The sequence below is a fragment of the Oncorhynchus masou genome, chromosome 1 (genome assembly GCF_036934945.1).
Source record: "Oncorhynchus masou masou isolate Uvic2021 chromosome 1, UVic_Omas_1.1, whole genome shotgun sequence".
In the NCBI taxonomy this organism is placed as follows: domain Eukaryota; kingdom Metazoa; phylum Chordata; class Actinopteri; order Salmoniformes; family Salmonidae; genus Oncorhynchus; species Oncorhynchus masou.
In genome coordinates, this window is record NC_088212.1 from 9790008 (window position 1) to 9813654 (window position 23647).

General features: G+C 41.7%; 1 protein-coding gene across 1 annotated transcript in view; it reads left to right on the forward strand.

Moving 5' to 3' along the window:
* The window catches only part of spef2 (sperm flagellar 2), a 66329-nt gene that overhangs the window by 31237 nt on the left and 11445 nt on the right, over window positions 1-23647 (forward strand). The window contains exons 21-28 of the mRNA XM_064926026.1: window positions 1346-1473; window positions 8066-8204; window positions 8408-8545; window positions 10312-10475; window positions 10993-11061; window positions 11306-11435; window positions 11513-11669; window positions 12087-12212. Coding sequence (XP_064782098.1) covers window positions 1346-1473; window positions 8066-8204; window positions 8408-8545; window positions 10312-10475; window positions 10993-11061; window positions 11306-11435; window positions 11513-11669; window positions 12087-12212 — 1051 coding nt within the window. The remainder of the gene's footprint in view (window positions 1-1345; window positions 1474-8065; window positions 8205-8407; window positions 8546-10311; window positions 10476-10992; window positions 11062-11305; window positions 11436-11512; window positions 11670-12086; window positions 12213-23647) is intronic.

The window sequence follows — 23647 nt, forward strand, 5'->3', positions numbered from 1 at the left end:
TGAGCTCTCAGTCAGAATGCATAGTCTCATTAGCTCTCAGTCAGAATGCATAGTCTCATGAGCTCTCAGTCAGAATGCATAGTCTCATGAGCTCTCAGTCAGAATGCATAGTCTCATGAGCTCTCAGTCAGAATGCATAGTCTCATGAGCTCTCAGTCAGAATGCATAGTCTCATTAGCTCTCAGTCAGAATGCATAGTCTCATGAGCTCTCAGTCAGAATGCATAGTCTCATGAGCTCTCAGTCAGAATGCATAGTCTCATGAGCTCTCAGTCAGAATGCATAGTCTCATGAGCTCTCAGTCAGAATGCATAGTCTCATTAGCTCTCAGTCAGAATGCATAGTCTCATGAGCTCTCAGTCAGAATGCATAGTCTCATTAGCTCTCAGTCAGAATGCATAGTCTCATTAGCTCTCAGTCAGAATGCATAGTCTCATGAGCTCTCAGTCAGAATGCATAGTCTCATGAGCTCTCAGTCAGAATGCATAGTCTCATTAGCTCTCAGTCAGAATGCATAGTCTCATGAGCTCTCAGTCAGAATGCATAGTCTCATGAGCTCTCAGTCAGAATGCATAGTCTCATGAGCTCTCAGTCAGAATGCATAGTCTCATTAGCTCTCAGTCAGAATGCATAGTCTCATGAGCTCTCAGTCAGAATGCATAGTCTCATGAGCTCTCAGTCAGAATGCATAGTCTCATGAGCTCTCAGTCAGAATGCATAGTCTCATGAGCTCTCAGTCAGAATGCATAGTCTCATGAGCTCTCAGTCAGAATGCATAGTCTCATGAGCTCTCAGTCAGAATGCATAGTCTCATGAGCTCTCAGTCAGAATGCATAGTCTCATGAGCTCTCAGTCAGAATGCATAGTCTCATGAGCTCTCAGTCAGAATGCATAGTCTCATGAGCTCTCAGTCAGAATGCATAGTCTCATGAGCTCTCAGTCAGAATGCATGGATGTGTTCAGCATAAAGGTTCAGGCAAATTACAAATCAATTAACAAAGAGAACCAGGCATTGGCCCTTCTGCCCTCATTCTTGAAATCAAGGAGGTCGAGAACGATACGGTTGAGTTGAGTCATTTCCGATAGCCATGGATGGCCACAAGAGGGACCTCCCAAACTTCTATTTACACTCATTGGCCTGGTCTCTGGCTATGTTTGAGCCTGCATTTCCCCATTCGACTTTCTTTTGTGGAGTAGGGTGAAGTTGCCCCTAGACACTGATCTTGAGTCAGTTGTGCATTTCTCCCACTAATGTTTAAGGTTGGAATTGGGGAAAAGAAAGCTGATCTTAGATCTGTAACTATGGGAAACTTCACCCCAGGACATCTTTTGTCTCTCTTCCCCAGGAGATACCAGAGTACCTGGTTCCATACTGGGAGAACGTGTGTAACTCCTATGTGACTAACATCAAGGCTGTGTTGCAGAACCTGCGCACAGAACGTATCTTGATCATTCACCATCTGTTTAACATCAGGTGAGGATAAAGGATCGGTGTCCCGCTAGCGGGACAACTTCCGGTGAAACTGGAGGGCGCGCAATTCAAATAAATTATCATAAATATTATGGATTTTAAACATTTAGGTACATATAAGTGTCTTGTCAGCTGAAAGCTTAAATTCTTGTTAATCTAAGTGCACTGTCCGATTTACAGTAGCTATTACAGTGAAAACATGCCATGCGATTGTTTGAGGACGGCGCCCCACATCAAAATATTTTTCGACTGGCACAGGTTTCATACATTCACATATAATGATTAAATATTCACTTTTTGAAAATATTCCTCTGATTTGTCATCCAAATGGTCCCAGCTATAACCTGTAGTGTCTTTTTGTTCGATAAAATCCTTCTTTATATCCAAATAAGTCAGTTTAGTTTGGGCCATCGAGGAAGGAGGAATCCGAAAATCTACCCCTAAACTTTGTTTCAACAAGTCAGAAAAGGTTTCTATTTTACTCACCCTAAAATGTAATCAAACTATAATATTTATTTCGGAAAGAAGTATGTTCAATAGGAAACTAATTTTAGCAGGTGCATAAATGTCTTCATGGCGCGCGCAAACACGAATTTCCAAGACTGTCTTACTAAAACTGTTATTTCTTATTCGTTTTTGAAGTTTTCAAGCCTGGAACCTTGAACATAGACTGCCATAGGAATTGCATTCAGGGAGCTAATTTTCAATATGACCTATCTCTTGTACTTCTAAGAGGATGGACTCTCTCAACAACAACAAAAATATGGTTGGTTTTTCTTTGGATTTTCTCCTACCATATCTATTGTGTTATATTCTCCTACATTATTTTAACATTTCTACAAACTTAAAAGTGTTTTATTTTCAATGGTACCAATTATATGCATATCCTGGCTTCAGGGCCTGAGCAACAGGCAGTTTACTTTGGGCACATCATTCAGGCAGGAAATGGAGAAAAAAATAGGCCTAGCGCTAAGTTTTAACAATGCTGCCGGAGAAGAAGGCTGACGTTTTACGTTTTCCCAAGCGATTGTGTTTTTTGTTTGTTTATTTGCGTTGTTTGTAACTTTTTTTATTTTTTATTTTGTACATTATGTTGCCGCTACCATCTCTTATGACTGAAAATAACTTCTGGACATCAGGACCGCGATTACTCACAACGGACTGGCAAAATACCATTTTTTCCTTTAAAACCTCTTTGGGCTAGGTGGGGCGCTACTGACCCACCTCGACAACATCCGATGAAATCTGAGGACAACGCCCCACACCAGCATTAAAAATATTTTCCAAACCAGCAGAGGCGTCACAAAAATCAGAAATAGCGATAAAATAAATCACTTACCTTTGAAGATCTTCCTCTGTTTGCAATCCCAAGGGTCGTAGCTACACAACAAATGGTAATTTTGTTCGATAAAGTCCTTTATATACCAAAAAAGTCAGTTTAGTTGGTGCGTTTGATTCAGTAATCCACCCGTTCCACTCATTCAACAGGCAGACGAAGGAATCCGAATGTTACCAATAAACTTGGTCCAAACAAGTCAAACAATGTTTCTAATCAATCCCCAGGTACCCTAATATGTAAATAAATGATACAATTTAAGACAGAATGTAGTATGTTCAATACCGGAGATAAATAACGAGGTGCGCACCCTCATCCACGCGCGCCACAAGACTACAGTCAAAATGAGAGCCACCTTGAAAAACTACAACTACTAATTAATTTTTCAGAAAACAAGCCTGAAACCCTTTCTAAAGACTGTTGACATCTAGTGGAAGCCATAGGAACTGCAATCTGGGAGGAATTCCTTTGAATATCCCATAGACAAGCATTTGAATGGACTGTGAGCCATACCATTATTTTTAACAGTTTTAGAAACGTGAGAGTGTTTTCTATCCAATGCTACCAATTATATGCATATCCTAGCTTCTGGGCCTGAGTAACAGTCCGTTTACTTTGGGCACGTCAGTCATCTGAACTTCCGAATACTGCCCCCTAGCCTTAAGAATTAACAAGTCTGAATGAGTCTGATGAGGAACAATACACTGTTTTCTCGGGAACAGGTCTAGATCCCCGTAGTTTGCGTGAAGAGGAGGTGGAGAAAAAGGGGCCAGAGGGCGGGCTGCCTTCTGAGAATTCGTAGGCGATCGATGGTCCAATCACACCAAGACAGTCGTGAAGAGGGCACGACAAAACCTATTCCCCCTCAGGAGACTGAAAAGATTTGGCGTGGGTCCTCAGATCCTCAAAAGGTTCTACAGCTGCACCATCGAGAGAATCAAGACTGGTTGCATCACTGCCTGGTATGGCAACTGCTCAGCCTCCGACCGCAGGCACTACAGAGGGTAGACACGAACAGCCCAGTACATCACTGGGGCCAAGTTTCCTGCCATCCAAGACCTCTATACCAGGCACTGTCAGAGGAAGGCCCTAAAAATGGTCAGACTCCAGCCACCCTAGTCATAGACTGTTCTCTCTGATACCGCACGACAAACTGGAGCGCCAATTCTCGGTCCAAGAGGCTTCTAAAGAGCTTCTATCCCCAAGCCATAAGACTCCCGAATATCTAATCAAATAGCTACCCCCCTCCTCTTTTACACCGCTGCTACTCTCTTGTTATCTATGCATAGTCACTTTAATAACTCTACCTACATGTACATATTACCTCAACTGGTGCCCCCCACATTGACTCTGTACCGGTATCCCCTGTATATAGTCTCGCTATTGTTATTTTATTGCTGCTCTTTTAATTACTTGTATTTCTTACTCTTATCTGTATATTTTTAAACTGCATTGTTGGTTAGGGGCTCATAAGTAAGCATTTCACTGTCAGGCCTGTTGTATTCGGTGCAGGTTACTAATAAAATAAAATTTGACATCGTTTAGTGGACGTAAGAGAAAACCGAGTCAGTTGTACAATTTAATTTTATTTATTTTACTAGGCAGGTCAGTTAAGAACAAATTCTTATTTTCAATGACGGCCAAGGAACAGTGGGTTAACTGCCTGTTCAGGGGCAGAACGACAGATTTGTACCTTGTCAGCTCGGGGATTCGAACTTGCAACCTTTCGGTTACTTGTCCAACACTCTAACCACTAGGCTACCCTGCCGCCTCTACACTCTAACCACTAGGCTACCCTGCCACCCCGTACAACTGAAATGGATCTTCCACATTTAACCCGACTCTGACAAACCCATATTATTTCTCCTGGTCCCAGATCTGTGAACTCCTATATCACAAACAGATCTGGGACCAGGCTACGGTATTATTACCTCCTTTCTTACAACAGTGATGTCTGTTAAATGCACTTAAAATATATTTCACGTGACATGCCATCTCACAACTTTTCATCTGTGCTGATCTCTAACCAAATTGTATTGGCCACATACACATGTTTAACAGATGTTATTGGTCACATACACGTGTTTAACAGATGTTATTGGTCACATACACGTGTTTAACAGATGTTATTGGTCACATACACGTGTTTAACAGATGTTATTGGTCACATACGTGTTTAACAGATGTTATTGGTCACATACACGTGTTTAACAGATGTTATTGGTCACATACATGTGTTTAACAGATGTTATTGGCCACATACACGTGTTTAACAGATGTTATTGGCCACATACACATGTTTAACAGATGTTATTGGTCACATACATGTGTTTAACAGATGTTATTGGCCACATACACGTGTTTAACAGATGTTATTGGTCACATACACGTGTTTAACAGATGTTATTGGTCACATACACGTGTTTAACAGATGTTATTGGTCACATACATGTGTTTAACAGATGTTATTGGCCATATACACGTGTTTAACAGATGTTATTGGCCACATACACGTGTTTAACAGATGTTATTGGTCACATACACGTGTTTAACAGATGTTATTGGTCACATACACGTGTTTAACAGATGTTATTGGTCACATACATGTGTTTAACAGATGTTATTGGCCATATACACGTGTTTAACAGATGTTATTGGCCACATACACATGTTTAACAGATGTTATTGGTCACATACACGTGTTTAACAGATGTTATTGGTCACATACACGTGTTTAACAGATGTTATTGCTCACATACACGTGTTTAACAGATGTTATTGGTCACATACATGTGTTTAACAGATGTTATTGGCCACATACACGTGTTTAACAGATGTTATTGGTCACATACATGTGTTTAACAGATGTTATTGGCCACATACACGTGTTTAACAGATGTTATTGGTCACATACACGTGTTTAACAGATGTTATTGGTCACATACATGTGTTTAACAGATGTTATTGGTCACATACATGTGTTTAACAGATGTTATTGGCCACATACACGTGTTTAACAGATGTTATTGGTCACATACACGTGTTTAACAGATGTTATTGGTCACATACACGTGTTTAACAGATGTTATTGGTCACATACATGTGTTTAACAGATGTTATTGGTCACATACATGTGTTTAACAGATGTTATTGGTCACATACATGTGTTTAACAGATGTTATTGGCCACATACACGTGTTTAACAGATGTTATTGGTCACATACACGTGTTTAACAGATGTTATTGGTCACATACACGTGTTTAACAGATGTTATTGGTCACATACACGTGTTTAACAGATGTTATTGGTCACATACATGTGTTTAACAGATGTTATTGGCCACATACACATGTTTAACAGATGTTATTGGTCACATACACGTGTTTAACAGATGTTATTGGCCATATACACGTGTTTAACAGATGTTATTGGCCACATACACGTGTTTAACAGATGTTATTGGCCACATACACGTGTTTAACAGATGTTATTGGCCACATACACATGTTTAACAGATGTTATTGGTCACATACATGTGTTTAACAGATGTTATTGGCCATATACACGTGTTTAACAGATGTTATTGGCCACATACACATGTTTAACAGATGTTATTGGTCAAATACACGTGTTTAACATATGTTATTGGCCACATACACATGTTTAACAGATGTTATTGGTCAAATACACGTGTTTAACAGATGTTATTGGTCACATACACGTGTTTAACAGATGTTATTGGTCACATACATGTGTTTAACAGATGTTATTGGTCACATACATGTGTTTAACAGATGTTATTGGTCACATACACGTGTTTAACAGATGTTATTGGCCACATACACATGTTTAACAGATGTTATTGGTCACATACATGTGTTTAACAGATGTTATTGGCCACATACACATGTTTAACAGATGTTATTGGTCACATACATGTGTTTAACAGATGTTATTGGTCACATACACGTGTTTAACAGATGTTATTGGTCACATACACGTGTTTAACAGATGTTATTGGTCACATACATGTGTTTAACAGATGTTATTGGCCATATACACGTGTTTAACAGATGTTATTGGCCACATACACATGTTTAACAGATGTTATTGGGCACATACACGTGTTTAACAGATGTTATTGGTCACATACACGTGTTTAACAGATGTTATTGGTCACATACATGTGTTTAACAGATGTTATTGGCCACATACACATGTTTAACAGATGTTATTGCTCACATACACGTGTTTAACAGATGTTATTGGTCACATACATGTGTTTAACAGATGTTATTGGCCACATACACATGTTTAACAGATGTTATTGGCCACATACACGTGTTTAACAGATGTTATTGCGGGTGTAGCGAAATGCTTCTGTTTCTAGCTCCAACAGTGCAGTAACATCTAACAATTTCACAACAATACACACAAATCTAAAGCAAAGGAATGGAATTAAGAATATAGAAATATTTGGACGAGCAATGTCAGAGCAGCATAGACTAAGATACAGTAGAATAGGATAGAATACAGTATATACATATGAGTAATGCAAAAAATATGTAAACATTATTAAAGTGTCCTGTGATTTCAAGTCATGTCTGTTGTTTTTTGATCTGATCTCGCATCAGTGAGGGTGACTTGGATCTATACTATTGCTGTAAAAAGATCAAGGGTGTGGGGTTTCCATGTCACCAAGTTCAATAACAAAACCAGTAGCACAAATAGAACGCAAAGGGGAAGTTTATTAGGGATTTTGGTACATGGGGAAATCACCTCACAATCCACGAGCTGTTCCCTTTGTCCATTCCATTTTCCAGAGGGAAATCCTCACACTTGGGTCCTCAGCCAATCCAGTACACAAGGGAGGGTAATCCAACATTCCAGGTCACAACAGGCAATCACACAGATTATTATTATTATTTTATTTTGTTTTTTTATTTATTTATTTTTTATTTTTTGCTCTCGTTTCTCTCACCCTTCATACCTTTCTTGTCTCTCATCTCCTCTGCCACTTTGTGAAGGCTGCTTCCTCCTTTATCCCCAAGCACTCCCAGGCTTAACGATTTACAGTCTTGCCTCGTTGGAGCAGGAAGTCCATATAAGGCTTTGGGGTGGAGCCAGCGACCTGCAAGATATCTCTCCTCGATTACCACTCCCCTCACCTCTTCCTGCCGTCTGCCACACTGCATTTGGGATATGTACAGTGTGAACAGAGAGAAGTAACTCTAACTCTTATCTTGTGACGCTTGCAGAGAGGAGTTTAAGCAGTACCTCCGACGGCCCGACCTGAAGCAAGAGTTTGTGTCCCAGTGGCAGCAGAACTATAACAGCATCCCCAAGGACATGAGAGATGACGAGGAGACCAAGGCAGAGCTGCACCAGCGTCTGGATGTAGGCTACAGTAACACAAACGCCATCAAAGCCGTGTCTGTTATGACATTTGCTCATGTCTGTTGTTTTTCCCATTGCCTGTCAATACTGAGAGGCTGTCTGTCGCTATGTTGGTCCGTCTGTCTATCCGTCCTTCTGTCTCGTCGGTCTGTCCTTCTGTCTGTGTTTGTCTATCTGTCTCGTCTGGTGTCGTGACACTGCAGGACCTGCGCGAGCGTCTGTGGGACATCTGTGATAAGCGTAAGGAAGAAGCGGGGCAGGAGCGGGCGGCGATCATGTGCGACGGCTGGCTGGAAGACCACACGGCGGTGCTCATCAACCATTTCTCCACACTAATGCAGGTGATGCTCCTCCCATCCTGTTCATGAACATGTTATCTCAGCATCACCCAGAACCAAATATCACATGTGCTTGCCAGCTGACAATAAAAAGCAAGTTGAAATTAGAATCTCCATCTTAAATTTGCTCCAGGGGCGCCATACTACTGCCTGACCCTTTAAAACAATACATATCACTGCACTTTAAAACAACACATATCACTGGTGTATGTGACAATAAAACATTTAAAATATATATATATATAAATATATACAGTACCAGTCAAAAGTTTGGAGATGCCTACTTATTCCAGGATGTTTCTTTATTTTTACTATTTTCTACATTGTAGAATAATAGTTAAGACATCAAAACTATGAAATAACACATGGAATCATGAAGTAACCAAAAATGTTTTAAACAAATCAAAATATATTTTATATTTGAGATTCTTCAAAGTATCCACCCTTCGCCTTGATGACAGCGTTGCACACTCTTGGCATTCTCTCAACCAGCTTCATAAGGTAGTCACCTGAAATGCATTTCAATTAACAGGTGTGCCTTGTTAAAAGTTCATTTGAGGAATTTATTTTCTTCTTAATGCATTAGAGACAATCAGTTTTGTTGTGAGAAGGTAGCGGTGATATACAGAAGATAGCCCTATTTGGTAAAAGACCAAGTCCATATTATGGCAAGAACAGCTAAAATAAGCAAAGAAAAACGACAATCCATCATTACATTAAGATACGAAGGTCAATCAATACTTTAAAATTTCAGAAACTTTTAAAGTTTCTTCAAGTCTTGTCACAATCCCATCAAGCGCTATGATGAAACTGTCTCTCATGAGGACCGCCACAGGAAAGGAAGACCCAGAGTTACCTCTGCTGCAGAGGATAAGTTCATTAGAGTTAACTGCACCTCCGCTTGCAGCCCAAATAAATAAACTTCACAAACTAGATGGCATCATGAGGCAGGACAATTATGTGGATATATTGAAGCAACGTCTCAAGACATCAGTCAGGAAGCTAAAGCTTGGTCGTAAATGGGTCTTCCAAATGGACAATGACTCCAAGCATACTTATAAAGTTGTGACAAAATGACTTAAGGACAACAAAGTCAAAGTATTGGACTGGCCATCACCAAGCCCTGACCTTAATCCCATAGAAAATTTGTGGCCAAAACTTAAAAAGCTTGTGTGAGCAAGGATGCCTACAAACCTGACTCAGTTACACCACCTCTGTCAGGAGGAATGGGCCAACATTCACTCAAATTATTGTGGGAAGCTTGTGGAAGGCTACCTGAAACGTTTGACCCAAGTTAAACAATTTAAAGGCATTGCTCCCAAATACTAATTGAGTGTATGTTAACTTCTGACCCACTGGGAATGTGATGAAAGAAATAAAAGCTGAAATAAATCATTCTCTCTACTTATATTTCGACATTTCACATTCTTAAAATAAAGTGGTGATCCTAACTGACCTAAAACAGGGAATTGTCACTAGGTTTAAATGTCAGGAATTGTGAAAAAACTGAGTTTAAATGTATTTGGCTCAGGTGTATGTAAATTTCCGACTTCAACTTTGTACATATATATTTTTAAATTCAGGACTAGGCTTAATATGTGTCTGGGAAACCGTCCCTAATTGTTACATCTGTCATGAGCGACTGTGCAATCGCTTACATGTATTAGTGAAAACGGGAATGTTTCAGGTTTGTTTTTTTTCTCCATTTCGAGGTTGGTTAGCTCCTTGGCTGACACGTACACTGATGTACTAGTGTTGTCCTCCTCCAGGTGGAAGTGGACCGATTCCAGGACTCTCTACGTCTCCTGCGGGATTACTACACAGGCATGTACAAACAGGTGCTGCCTGAGGCGGGGCCAGAATTCACCTGTATTCCACTGCTAGACATCGTGGCGCTGGAGGAGCCAGGAACCCAGACTGACAAATCCAAGAGGCAAGCAGAAGGCTGCTGCTCAGGGGAAGGGATTCGTACAGATTCATCCGAAATACCTAGGGTGTATTCACTAGAAACCATTCTGAACCAAACGGAAGCAAACAAGGAGGGACCAATCTACATTTGTCCAATAATAGAACTTCTGTTTTGGTTGCAAAACAGTTTTTTTTCTATTGAAAAATGTTTCGCTACGGTGTGCCCTAATGAATACACACCGGCTTTTCTGACAGTTATTCTCCATTGATGCATAATAGAAACTGACCTAGCTAGCTGCTCTCCCTTGGCCCAAATCCGGATTTTCTGTCAGTTATTATCCATTTATGCAGAGCATAATGAAGTAGCCTTTTGCGCAGTCAATCACAGCACGGACCCATTTGATCTGGTATGTCAATGCCAGTCAGGGAGAGTCACAGCTATTTCAATAGTTAATACCTTTGCTTATTTAGGGGAATTTACAGTATTAGGTTTTCATCAATTGTTACTGTCGTCTCCTCATTAAACACTCCTGTCCCTCCAGTTCTGAAAGAGTCACCAAGAGTGCTGGTAAAAGAGACTGTGAAGGAGACGAGAAGAAGAAAACCAAAGTGTAAGAGAAAGCACTGCCCAATTTACCTCTCACCTTGGTAAAATATAGACACGTCAAAGGGATATTTCCTACAAAAACAATATTGTAGAACTTTGTTCACATAAGTCCACTGTTAATTCAATCCCATGTTTTGTTTTGCATGACAGCAGACAGGTTTTCAATATAAGGCACTTTCAGGACAGAGCAAGAACTTCCATTGATGATGCGTTTTGCATCGTGTGATTTTGTTCGTCTGTTATTGCAGTGTTCCACTGATTCCCCGCAGACCTCCCTCTACCGAAGTGGCCTCTATGAAACAGAAAGGCTTCCAGGATCCCGACGAGAAGCTGCTGCACGACATCTATCAGACTGCTCTGACAGCCATCAACAACATGGTGAAGAAGTGTGTGTGTGTGTTTGCGTGCGTGGGTGCGTATGTGTGTGTTTCTCATGGGTAGTTGTGTGTGTCCAGGTGTCAGTGGAGGCGGCTCAACGCGAGGCAGAGGAGAATGAGGAGGCTCAGCAGCAGATGGATAGAGAACGGCTACAGAGAATGTCCCAAGCCTCCGCTGCAGCTGCCGCAGCCAACTCTGGCAAGGACAAGAAGAAAGCTGGCACAAAGAAGAAAGGTTTGACTTATTCTACCCCAGTGGTTTTCAAATCCGAGCCTGGAGGTCCGGAGTACTGCTGGTTTTCTGTTCAACCTGAAAATAATTGTACCCAACTGGTGTCCCAGGTCTAAATCAGTCCTTTATTAGAGGGGAACAATGAAAATCACCAGCTTCAAGGTCCAGATTTGGATTTGCCTCTTTCACTCCACAATCGTCTCCTCTCACCGTTCATAAGTGTTCCTCTTTAAATTGAGTACATGATCTACTGTCACAAGCTACTATGATCAGCATTGTTTGTTTGATGGGACTGGGATCCCTGCACGTCAGTATGTGTCAAGCATCTTTATTTTTGTGTCAACAGTTTTGAGGATTTTCTCTTGAAAATGACGCCAGGCCTTTATTTTGATGTGTAATTTGGGTGACTTCCTTTTTTAGGCCCTCCCTCCCCTGCTCAGGAGCCCAGCCCACCCCCTGCCCCAGAGGAAGATTCAGAGGAGGTCTGCAAGAGGGCCATACGGAACAAAATCAGACAGGAGTATGCTGCAGCTCTTGACCATGAAGGTACCAAACTACAGCTTTGGCTGTAGAGCCCAAATACCACCCTATTTCCTACATAGTGCACTACTGTTGACCAGGGCCCTGCTATAACCTACATAGTGCACTACTGTTGACCAGGGCCCTGCTATAACCTACATAGTGCACTACTGTTGACCAGGGCCCTGCTATAACCTACATAGTGCACTACTGTTGACCAGGGCCCTGCTATAACCTACATAGTGCACTACTGTTGACCAGGGCCCTGCTATAACCTACATAGTGCACTACTGTTGACCAGGGCCCTGCTATAACCTACATAGTGCACTACTGTTGACCAGGGCCCTGCTATAACCTACATAGTGCACTACTGTTGACCAGAGCCCTGCTATAACCTACATAGTGCATTACTGTTGACCAGGGCCCTGCTATAACCTACATAGTGCACTACTGTTGACCAGGGCCCTGCTATAACCTACATAGTGCATTACTGTTGACCAGGGCCCTGCTATAACCTACATAGTGCACTACTGTTGACCAGGGCCCTGCTATAACCTACATAGTGCACTACTGTTGACCAGGGCCCTGCTATAACCTACATAGTGCACTACTGTTGACCAGGGCCCTGCTATAACCTACATAGTGCACTACTGTTGACCAGAGCCCTGCTATAACCTACATAGTGCATTACTGTTGACCAGGGCCCTGCTATAACCTACATAGTGCACTACTGTTGACCAGGGCCCTGCTATAACCTACATAGTGCACTACTGTTGACCAGGGCCCTGCTATAACCTACATAGTGCACTACTGTTGACCAGGGCCCTGCTATAACCTACATAGTGCACTACTGTTGACCAGGGCCCTGCTATAACCTACATAGTGCACTACTGTTGACCAGGGCCCTGCTATAACCTACATAGTGCATTACTGTTGACCAGGGCCCTGCTATAACCTACATAGTGCACTACTGTTGACCAGGGCCCTGCTATAACCTACATAGTGCACTACTGTTGACCAGGGCCCTGCTATAACCTACATAGTGCACTACTGTTGACCAGGGCCCTGCTATAACCTACATAGTGCACTACTGTTGACCAGGGCCCTGCTATAACCTACATAGTGCACTACTGTTGACCAGGGCCCTGCTATAACCTACATAGTGCACTACTGTTGACCAGGGCCCTGCTATAACCTGCATAGTGCACTACTGTTGACCAGGGCCCTGCTATAACCTACATAGTGCACTACTGTTGACCAGGGCCCTGCTATAACCTACATAGTGCACTACTGTTGACCAGGGCCCTGCTATAACCTACATAGTGCACTACCGTTGACCAGGGCCCTGCTATAACCTACATAGTGCACTACTGTTGACCAGGGCCCTGCTATAACCTACATAGTGCACTACCGTTGACCAGAGCCCTGCTATAACCTACATAGTGCACTACTGTTGACCAGGGCCCTGCTATAACCTACATAGTGCACTACTGTTGACCAGGGCCCTGCTATAACCTACATAGTGCACTACTGTTGACCAGAGCCCTGCTATAACCTACATAGTGCACTACTGTTGACCAGAGCCCTGCTATAACCTACATAGTGCATTACTGTTGACCAGGGCCCTGCTATAACCTACATAGTGCACTACTGTTGACCCGGGCCCTGCTATAACCTACATAGTGCACTACTGTTGACCAGAGCCCTGCTATAACCTACATAGTGCACTACTGTTGACCAGAGCCCTGCTATAACCTACATAGTGCACTACTGTTGACCAGGGCCCTGCTATAACCTACATAGTACACTACTGTTGACCAGGGCCCTGCTATAACCTACATAGTGCACTACTGTTGACCAGAGTCCTGTGGGCCCTTATCACATTAGTGCCCTATATAGGTAATAGGGTGCCTTTTGGGATGCAGCCTTCACCAGCGGAGACACCCATACAGACCCCACAAGACATGCCACCAGAGGTCTCTTCACAGTCCCCAAGTCCAGAGCAGACTATGGGAAATGTACAGTACTACATAGAGCCATGACTACATGGAACTCTATTCCACAGTACCACATAGAGCCATGACTAAATGGAACTCTATTCCACAGTACTACATAGAGCCATGACTACATGGAACTCTATTCCACAGTACTACATAGAGCCATGACTACATGGAACTCTATTCCACAGTACTACATAGAGCCATGACTACATGGAACTCTATTCCACAGTACTACATAGAGCCATGACTACATGGAACTCTATTCCACAGTACTACATAGAGCCATGACTACATGGAACTCTATTCCACAGTACTACATAGAGCCATGACTACATGGAACTCTATTCCACAGTACTACATAGAGCCATGACTACATGGAACTCTATTCCACAGTACTACATAGAGCCATGACTACATGGAACTCTATTCCACAGTACTACATAGAGCCATGACTACATGGAACCCTATTCCACAGTACTACATAGAGCCATGACTACATGGAACTCTATTCCACAGTACTACATAGAGCCATGACTACATGGAACTCTATTCCACAGTACTACATAGAGCCATGACTACATGGAACTCTATTCCACAGTACTACATAGAGCCATGACTAAATGGAACTCTATTCCACAGTACTACATAGAGCCATGACTACATGGAACTCTATTCCACAGTACTACATAGAGCCATGACTACATGGAACTCTATTCCACAGTACTACATAGAGCCATGACTACATGGAACTCTATTCCACAGTACTACATAGAGCCATGACTAAATGGAACTCTGTTCCACAGTACTACATAGAGCCATGACTAAATGGAACTCTGTTCCACAGTACTACATAGAGCCATGACTACATGGAACTCTGTTCCACAGTACTACATAGAGCCATGACTACATGGAACTCTATTCCACAGTACTACATAGAGCCATGACTACATGGAACTCTATTCCACAGTACTACATAGAGCCATGACTACATGGAACTCTATTCCACAGTACTACATAGAGCCATGACTAAATGGAACTCTATTCCACAGTACTACATAGAGCCATGACTACATGGAACTCTATTCCACAGTACTACATAGAGCCATGACTACATGGAACTCTATTCCACAGTACTACATAGAGCCATGACTACATGGAACTCTATTCCACAGTACTACATAGAGCCATGACTATATGGAACTCTATTCCACAGTACTACATAGAGCCATGACTACATGGAACTCTATTCCACAGTACTACATAGAGCCATGACTACATGGAACTCTATTCCACAGTACTACATAGAGCCATGACTACATGGAACTCTATTCCACAGTACTACATAGAGCCATGACTACATGGAACTCTATTCCACAGTACTACATAGAGCCATGACTACATGGAACTCTATTCCACAGTACTACATAGAGCCATGACTACATGGAACTCTATTCCACAGTACTACATAGAGCCATGACTACATGGAACTCTATTCCACAGTACTACATAGAGCCATGACTACATGGAACTCTATTCCACAGTACTACATAGAGCCATGACTACATGGAACTCTATTCCACAGTACTACATAGAGCCATGACTACATGGAACTCTATTCCACAGTACTACATAGAGCCATGACTACATGGAACTCTATTCCACAGTACTACATAGAGCCATGACTACATGGAACTCTATTCCACAGTACTACATAGAGCCATGACTACATGGAACTCTATTCCACAGTACTACATAGAGCCATGACTACATGGAACTCTATTCCACAGTACTACATAGAGCCATGACTACATGGAACTCTATTCCACAGTACTACATAGAGCCATAACTACATGGAACTCTATTCCACAGTACTACATAGAGCCATGACTACATGGAACTCTATTCCACAGTACTACATAGAGCCATGACTACATGGAACTCTATTCCACAGTACTACATAGAGCCATGACTACATGGAACTCTATTCCACAGTACTACATAGAGCCATGACTACATGGAACTCTATTCCACAGTACTACATAGAGCCATGACTAAATGGAACTCTATTCCACAGTACTACATAGAGCCATGACTACATGGAACTCTATTCCACAGTACTACATAGAGCCATGACTACATGGAACTCTATTCCACAGTACTACATAGAGCCATGACTACATGGAACTCTATTCCACAGTACTACATAGAGCCATGACTAAATGGAACTCTATTCCACAGTACTACATAGAGCCATGACTACATGGAACTCTATTCCACAGTACTACATAGAGCCATGACTACATGGAACTCTATTCCACAGTACTACATAGAGCCATGACTAAATGGAACTCTATTCCACAGTACTACATAGAGCCATGACTACATGGAACTCTATTCCACAGTACTACATAGAGCCATGACTACATGGAACTCTATTCCACAGTACTACATAGAGCCATGACTACATGGAACTCTATTCCACAGTACTACATAGAGCCATGACTACATGGAACTCTATTCCACAGTACTACATAGAGCCATGACTACATGGAACTCTATTCCACAGTACTACATAGAGCCATGACTACATGGAACTCTATTCCACAGTACTACATAGAGCCATGACTACATGGAACTCTATTCCACAGTACTACATAGAGCCATGACTACATGGAACTCTATTCACAGTACTACATAGAGCCATGACTAAATGGAACTCTATTCCACAGTACTACATAGAGCCATGACTACATGGAACTCTATTCCACAGTACTACATAGAGCCATGACTACATGGAACTCTATTCCACAGTACTACATAGAGCCATGACTACATGGAACTCTATTCCACAGTACTACATAGAGCCATGACTACATGGAACCCTATTCCACAGTACTACATAGAGCCATGACTACATGGAACTCTATTCCACAGTACTACATAGAGCCATGACTACATGGAACTCTATTCCACAGTACTACATAGAGCCATGACTACATGGAACTCTATTCCACAGTACTACATAGAGCCATGACTAAATGGAACTCTATTCCACAGTACTACATAGAGCCATGACTACATGGAACTCTATTCCACAGTACTACATAGAGCCATGACTACATGGAACTCTATTCCACAGTACTACATAGAGCCATGACTACATGGAACTCTATTCCACAGTACTACATAGAGCCATGACTAAATGGAACTCTGTTCCACAGTACTACATAGAGCCATGACTAAATGGAACTCTGTTCCACAGTACTACATAGAGCCATGACTACATGGAACTCTATTCCACAGTACTACATAGAGCCATGACTACATGGAACTCTATTCCACAGTACTACATAGAGCCATGACTACATGGAACTCTATTCCACAGTACTACATAGAGCCATGACTACATGGAACTCTATTCCACAGTACTACATAGAGCCATGACTAAATGGAACTCTATTCCACAGTACTACATAGAGCCATGACTACATGGAACTCTATTCCACAGTACTACATAGAGCCATGACTACACATGGAACTCTATTCCACAGTACCACATAGAGACATGACTACATGGAACTCTATTCCACAGTACACATAGAGCCATGACTACATGGAACTCTATTCCACAGTACTACATAGAGCCATGACTACATGGAACTCTATTCCACAGTACTACATAGAGCCATGACTACATGGAACTCTATTCCACAGTACTACATAGAGCCATGACTACATGGAACTCTATTCCACAGTACTACATAGAGCCATGACTACATGGAACTCTATTCCACAGTACTACATAGAGCCATGACTACATGGAACTCTATTCCACAGTACTACATAGAGCCATGACTACATGGAACTCTATTCCACAGTACTACATAGAGCCATGACTACATGGAACTCTATTCCACAGTACTACATAGAGCCATGACTACATGGAACTCTATTCCACAGTACTACATAGAGCCATGACTACATGGAACTCTATTCCACAGTACTACATAGAGCCATGACTACATGGAACTCTATTCCACAGTACTACATAGAGCCATGACTACATGGAACTCTATTCCACAGTACTACATAGAGCCATGACTACATGGAACTCTATTCCACAGTACTACATAGAGCCATGACTACATGGAACTCTATTCCACAGTACTACATAGAGCCATGACTACATGGAACTCTATTCCACAGTACTACATAGAGCCATGACTACATGGAACTCTATTCCACAGTACTACATAGAGCCATGACTACATGGAACTCTATTCCACAGTACTACATAGAGCCATGACTACATGGAACTCTATTCCACAGTACTACATAGAGCCATGACTACATGGAACTCTATTCCACAGTACTACATAGAGCCATGACTACATGGAACTCTATTCCACAGTACTACATAGAGCCATGACTACATGGAACTCTATTCCACAGTACTACATAGAGCCATGACTAAATGGAACTCTATTCCACAGTACTACATAGAGCCATGACTACATGGAACTCTATTCCACAGACATAGAGCCATGACTACATGGAACTCTATTCCACAGTACTACATAGAGCCATGACTAAATGGAACTCTATTCCACAGTACTACATAGAGCCATGACTAAATGGAACTCTATTCCACAGTACTACATAGAGCCATGACTACATGGAACTCTATTCCACAGTACTACATAGAGCCATGACTACATGGAACTCTATTCCACAGTACTACATAGAGCCATGACTACATGGAACTCTATTCCACAGTACTACATAGAGCCATGACTACATGGAACTCTATTCCACAGTACTACATAGAGCCATGACTACATGGAACTCTATTCCACAGTACTACATAGAGCCATGACTACATGGAACTCTATTCCACAGTACTACATAGAGCCATGACTACATGGAACTCTATTCCACAGTACTACATAGAGCCATGACTATATGGAACTCTATTCCACAGTACTACATAGAGCCATGACTACATGGAACTCTATTCCACAGTACCACATAGAGCCATGACTACATGGAACTCTATTCCACAGTACCACATAGAGACATGACTACATGGAACTCTATTCCACAGTACTACATAGAGCCATGACTACATGGAACTCTATTCCACAGTACTACATAGAGCCATGACTACATGGAACTCTATTCCACAGTACTACATAGAGCCATGACTATATGGAACTCTATTCCACAGTACTACATAGAGCCATGACTATATGGAACTCTATTCCACAGTACTACATAGAGCCATGACTACATGGAACTCTATTCCACAGTACTACATAGAGCCATGACTACATGGAACTCTATTCCACAGTACTACATAGAGCCATGACTACATGGAACTCTATTCCACAGTACTACATAGAGCCATGACTACATGGAACTCTATTCCACAGTACTACATAGAGCCATGACTACATGGAACTCTATTCCACAGTACTACATAGAGCCATGACTACATGGAACTCTATTCCACAGTACTACATAGAGCCATGACTACATGGAACTCTATTCCACAGTACTACATAGAGCCATGACTACATGGAACTCTATTCCACAGTACTACATAGAGCCATGACTACATGGAACTCTATTCCACAGTACTACATAGAGCCATGACTACATGGAACTCTATTCCACAGTACTACATAGAGCCATGACTACATGGAACTCTATTCCACAGTACTACATAGAGCCATGACTATATGGAACTCTATTCCACAGTACTACATAGAGCCATGACTATATGGAACTCTATTCCACAGTACTACATAGAGCCATGACTACATGGAACTCTATTCCACAGTACTACATAGAGCCATGACTACATGGAACTCTATTCCACAGTACTACATAGAGCCATGACTACATGGAACTCTATTCCACAGTACTACATAGAGCCATGACTACATGGAACTCTATTCCACAGTACTACATAGAGCCATGACTACATGGAACTCTATTCCACAGTACTACATAGAGCCATGACTACATGGAACTCTATTCCACAGTACTACATAGAGCCATGACTACATGGAACTCTATTCCACAGTACTACATAGAGCCATGACTACATGGAACTCTATTCCACAGTACTACATAGAGCCATGACTACATGGAACTCTATTCCACAGTACTACATAGAGCCATGACTACATGGAACTCTATTCCACAGTACTACATAGAGCCATGACTACATGGAACTCTATTCCACAGTACTACATAGAGCCATGACTACATGGAACTCTATTCCACAGTACTACATAGAGCCATGACTACATGGAACTCTATTCCACAGTACTACATAGAGCCATGACTACATGGAACTCTATTCCACAGTACTACATAGAGCCATGACTACATGGAACTCTATTCCACAGTACTACATAGAGCCATGACTACATGGAACTCTATTCCACAGTACTACATAGAGCCATGACTACATGGAACTCTATTCCACAGTACTACATAGAGCCATGACTACATGGAACTCTATTCCACAGTACTACATAGAGCCATGACTACATGGAACTCTATTCCACAGTACTACATAGAGCCATGACTAAATGGAACTCTATTCCACAGTACTACATAGAGCCATGACTACATGGAACTCTATTCCACAGTACTACATAGAGCCATGACTACATGGAACTCTATTCCACAGTACTACATAGAGCCATGACTAAATGGAACTCTATTCCACAGTACTACATAGAGCCATGACTAAATGGAACTCTATTCCACAGTACTACATAGAGCCATGACTACATGGAACTCTATTCCACAGTACTACATAGAGCCATGACTACATGGAACTCTATTCCACAGTACTACATAGAGCCATGACTACATGGAACTCTATTCCACAGTACTACATAGAGCCATGACTACATGGAACTCTATTCCACAGTACTACATAGAGCCATGACTACATGGAACTCTATTCCACAGTACTACATAGAGCCATGACTACATGGAACTCTATTCCACAGTACTACATAGAGCCATGACTACATGGAACTCTATTCCACAGTACTACATAGAGCCATGACTATATGGAACTCTATTCCACAGTACTACATAGAGCCATGACTACATGGAACTCTATTCCACAGTACCACATAGAGCCATGACTACATGGAACTCTATTCCACAGTACCACATAGAGACATGACTACATGGAACTCTATTCCACAGTACTACATAGAGCCATGACTACATGGAACTCTATTCCACAGTACTACATAGAGCCATGACTACATGGAACTCTATTCCACAGTACTACATAGAGCCATGACTATATGGAACTCTATTCCACAGTACTACATAGAGCCATGACTATATGGAACTCTATTCCACAGTACTACATAGAGCCATGACTACATGGAACTCTATTCCACAGTACTACATAGAGCCATGACTACATGGAACTCTATTCCACAGTACTACATAGAGCCATGACTACATGGAACTCTATTCCACAGTACTACATAGAGCCATGACTACATGGAACTCTATTCCACAGTACTACATAGAGCCATGACTACATGGAACTCTATTCCACAGTACTACATAGAGCCATGACTACATGGAACTCTATTCCACAGTACTACATAGAGCCATGACTACATGGAACTCTATTCCACAGTACTACATAGAGCCATGACTACATGGAACTCTATTCCACAGTACTACATAGAGCCATGACTACATGGAACTCTATTCCACAGTACTACATAGAGCCATGACTACATGGAACTCTATTCCACAGTACTACATAGAGCCATGACTACATGGAACTCTATTCCACAGTACTACATAGAGCCATGACTATATGGAACTCTATTCCACAGTACTACATAGAGCCATGACTATATGGAACTCTATTCCACAGTACTACATAGAGCCATGACTACATGGAACTCTATTCCACAGTACTACATAGAGCCATGACTACATGGAACTCTATTCCACAGTACTACATAGAGCCATGACTACATGGAACTCTATTCCACAGTACTACATAGAGCCATGACTACATGGAACTCTATTCACAGTACTACATAGAGCCATGACTACATGGAACTCTATTCCACAGTACCACATAGAGACATGACTACATGGAACTCTATTCCACAGTACTACATAGAGCCATGACTACATGGAACTCTATTCCACAGTACTACATAGAGCCATGACTACATGGAACTCTATTCCACAGTACTACATAGAGCCATGACTATATGGAACTCTATTCCACAGTACTACATAGAGCCATGACTATATGGAACTCTATTCACAGTACTACATAGAGCCATGACTACATGGAACTCTATTCCACAGTACTACATAGAGCCATGACTACATGGAACTCTATTCCACAGTACTACATAGAGCCATGACTACATGGAACTCTATTCCACAGTACTACATAGAGCCATGACTACATGGAACTCTATTCCACAGTACTACATAGAGCCATGACTATATGGAACTCTATTCCACAGTACTACACAGAGCCATGACTACATGGAACTCTATTCCACAGTACTACATAGAGCCATGACTACATGGAACTCTATTCCACAGTACTACATAGAGCCATGACTACATGGAACTCTATTCCACAGTACTACATAGAGCCATGACTACATGGAACTCTATTCCACAGTACTACATAGAGCCATGACTACATGGAACTCTATTCCACAGTACTACATAGAGCCATGACTATATGGAACTCTATTCCACGGGTACTACATAGAGCCATGACTACATGGAACTCTATTCCACAGTACTACATAGAGCCATGACTACATGGAACTCTATTCCACAGTACTACATAGAGCCATGACTACATGGAACTCTATTCCACAGTACTACATAGAGCCATGACTACATGGAACTCTATTCCACAGTACTACATAGAGCCATGACTATATGGAACTCTATTCCACGGTACTACATAGAGCCATGACTACATGGAACTCTATTCCACAGTACTACATAGAGCCATGACTACATGGAACTCTATTCCACAGTACTACATAGAGCCATGACTACATGGAACTCTATTCCACAGTACTACATAGAACCATGACTACATGGAACTCTATTCCACAGTACTACATAGAGCCATGACTACATGGAACTCTATTCCACAGTACTACATAGAGCCATGACTACATGGAACTCTATTCCACAGTACTACATAGAGCCATGACTATATGGAACTCTATTCCACGGTACTACATAGAGCCATGACTACATGGAACTCTATTCCACAGTACTACATAGAGCCATGACTACATGGAACTCTATTCCACAGTACTACATAGAGCCATGACTACATGGAACTCTATTCCACAGTACTACATAGAGCCATGACTACATGGAACTCTATTCCACAGTACTACATAGAAC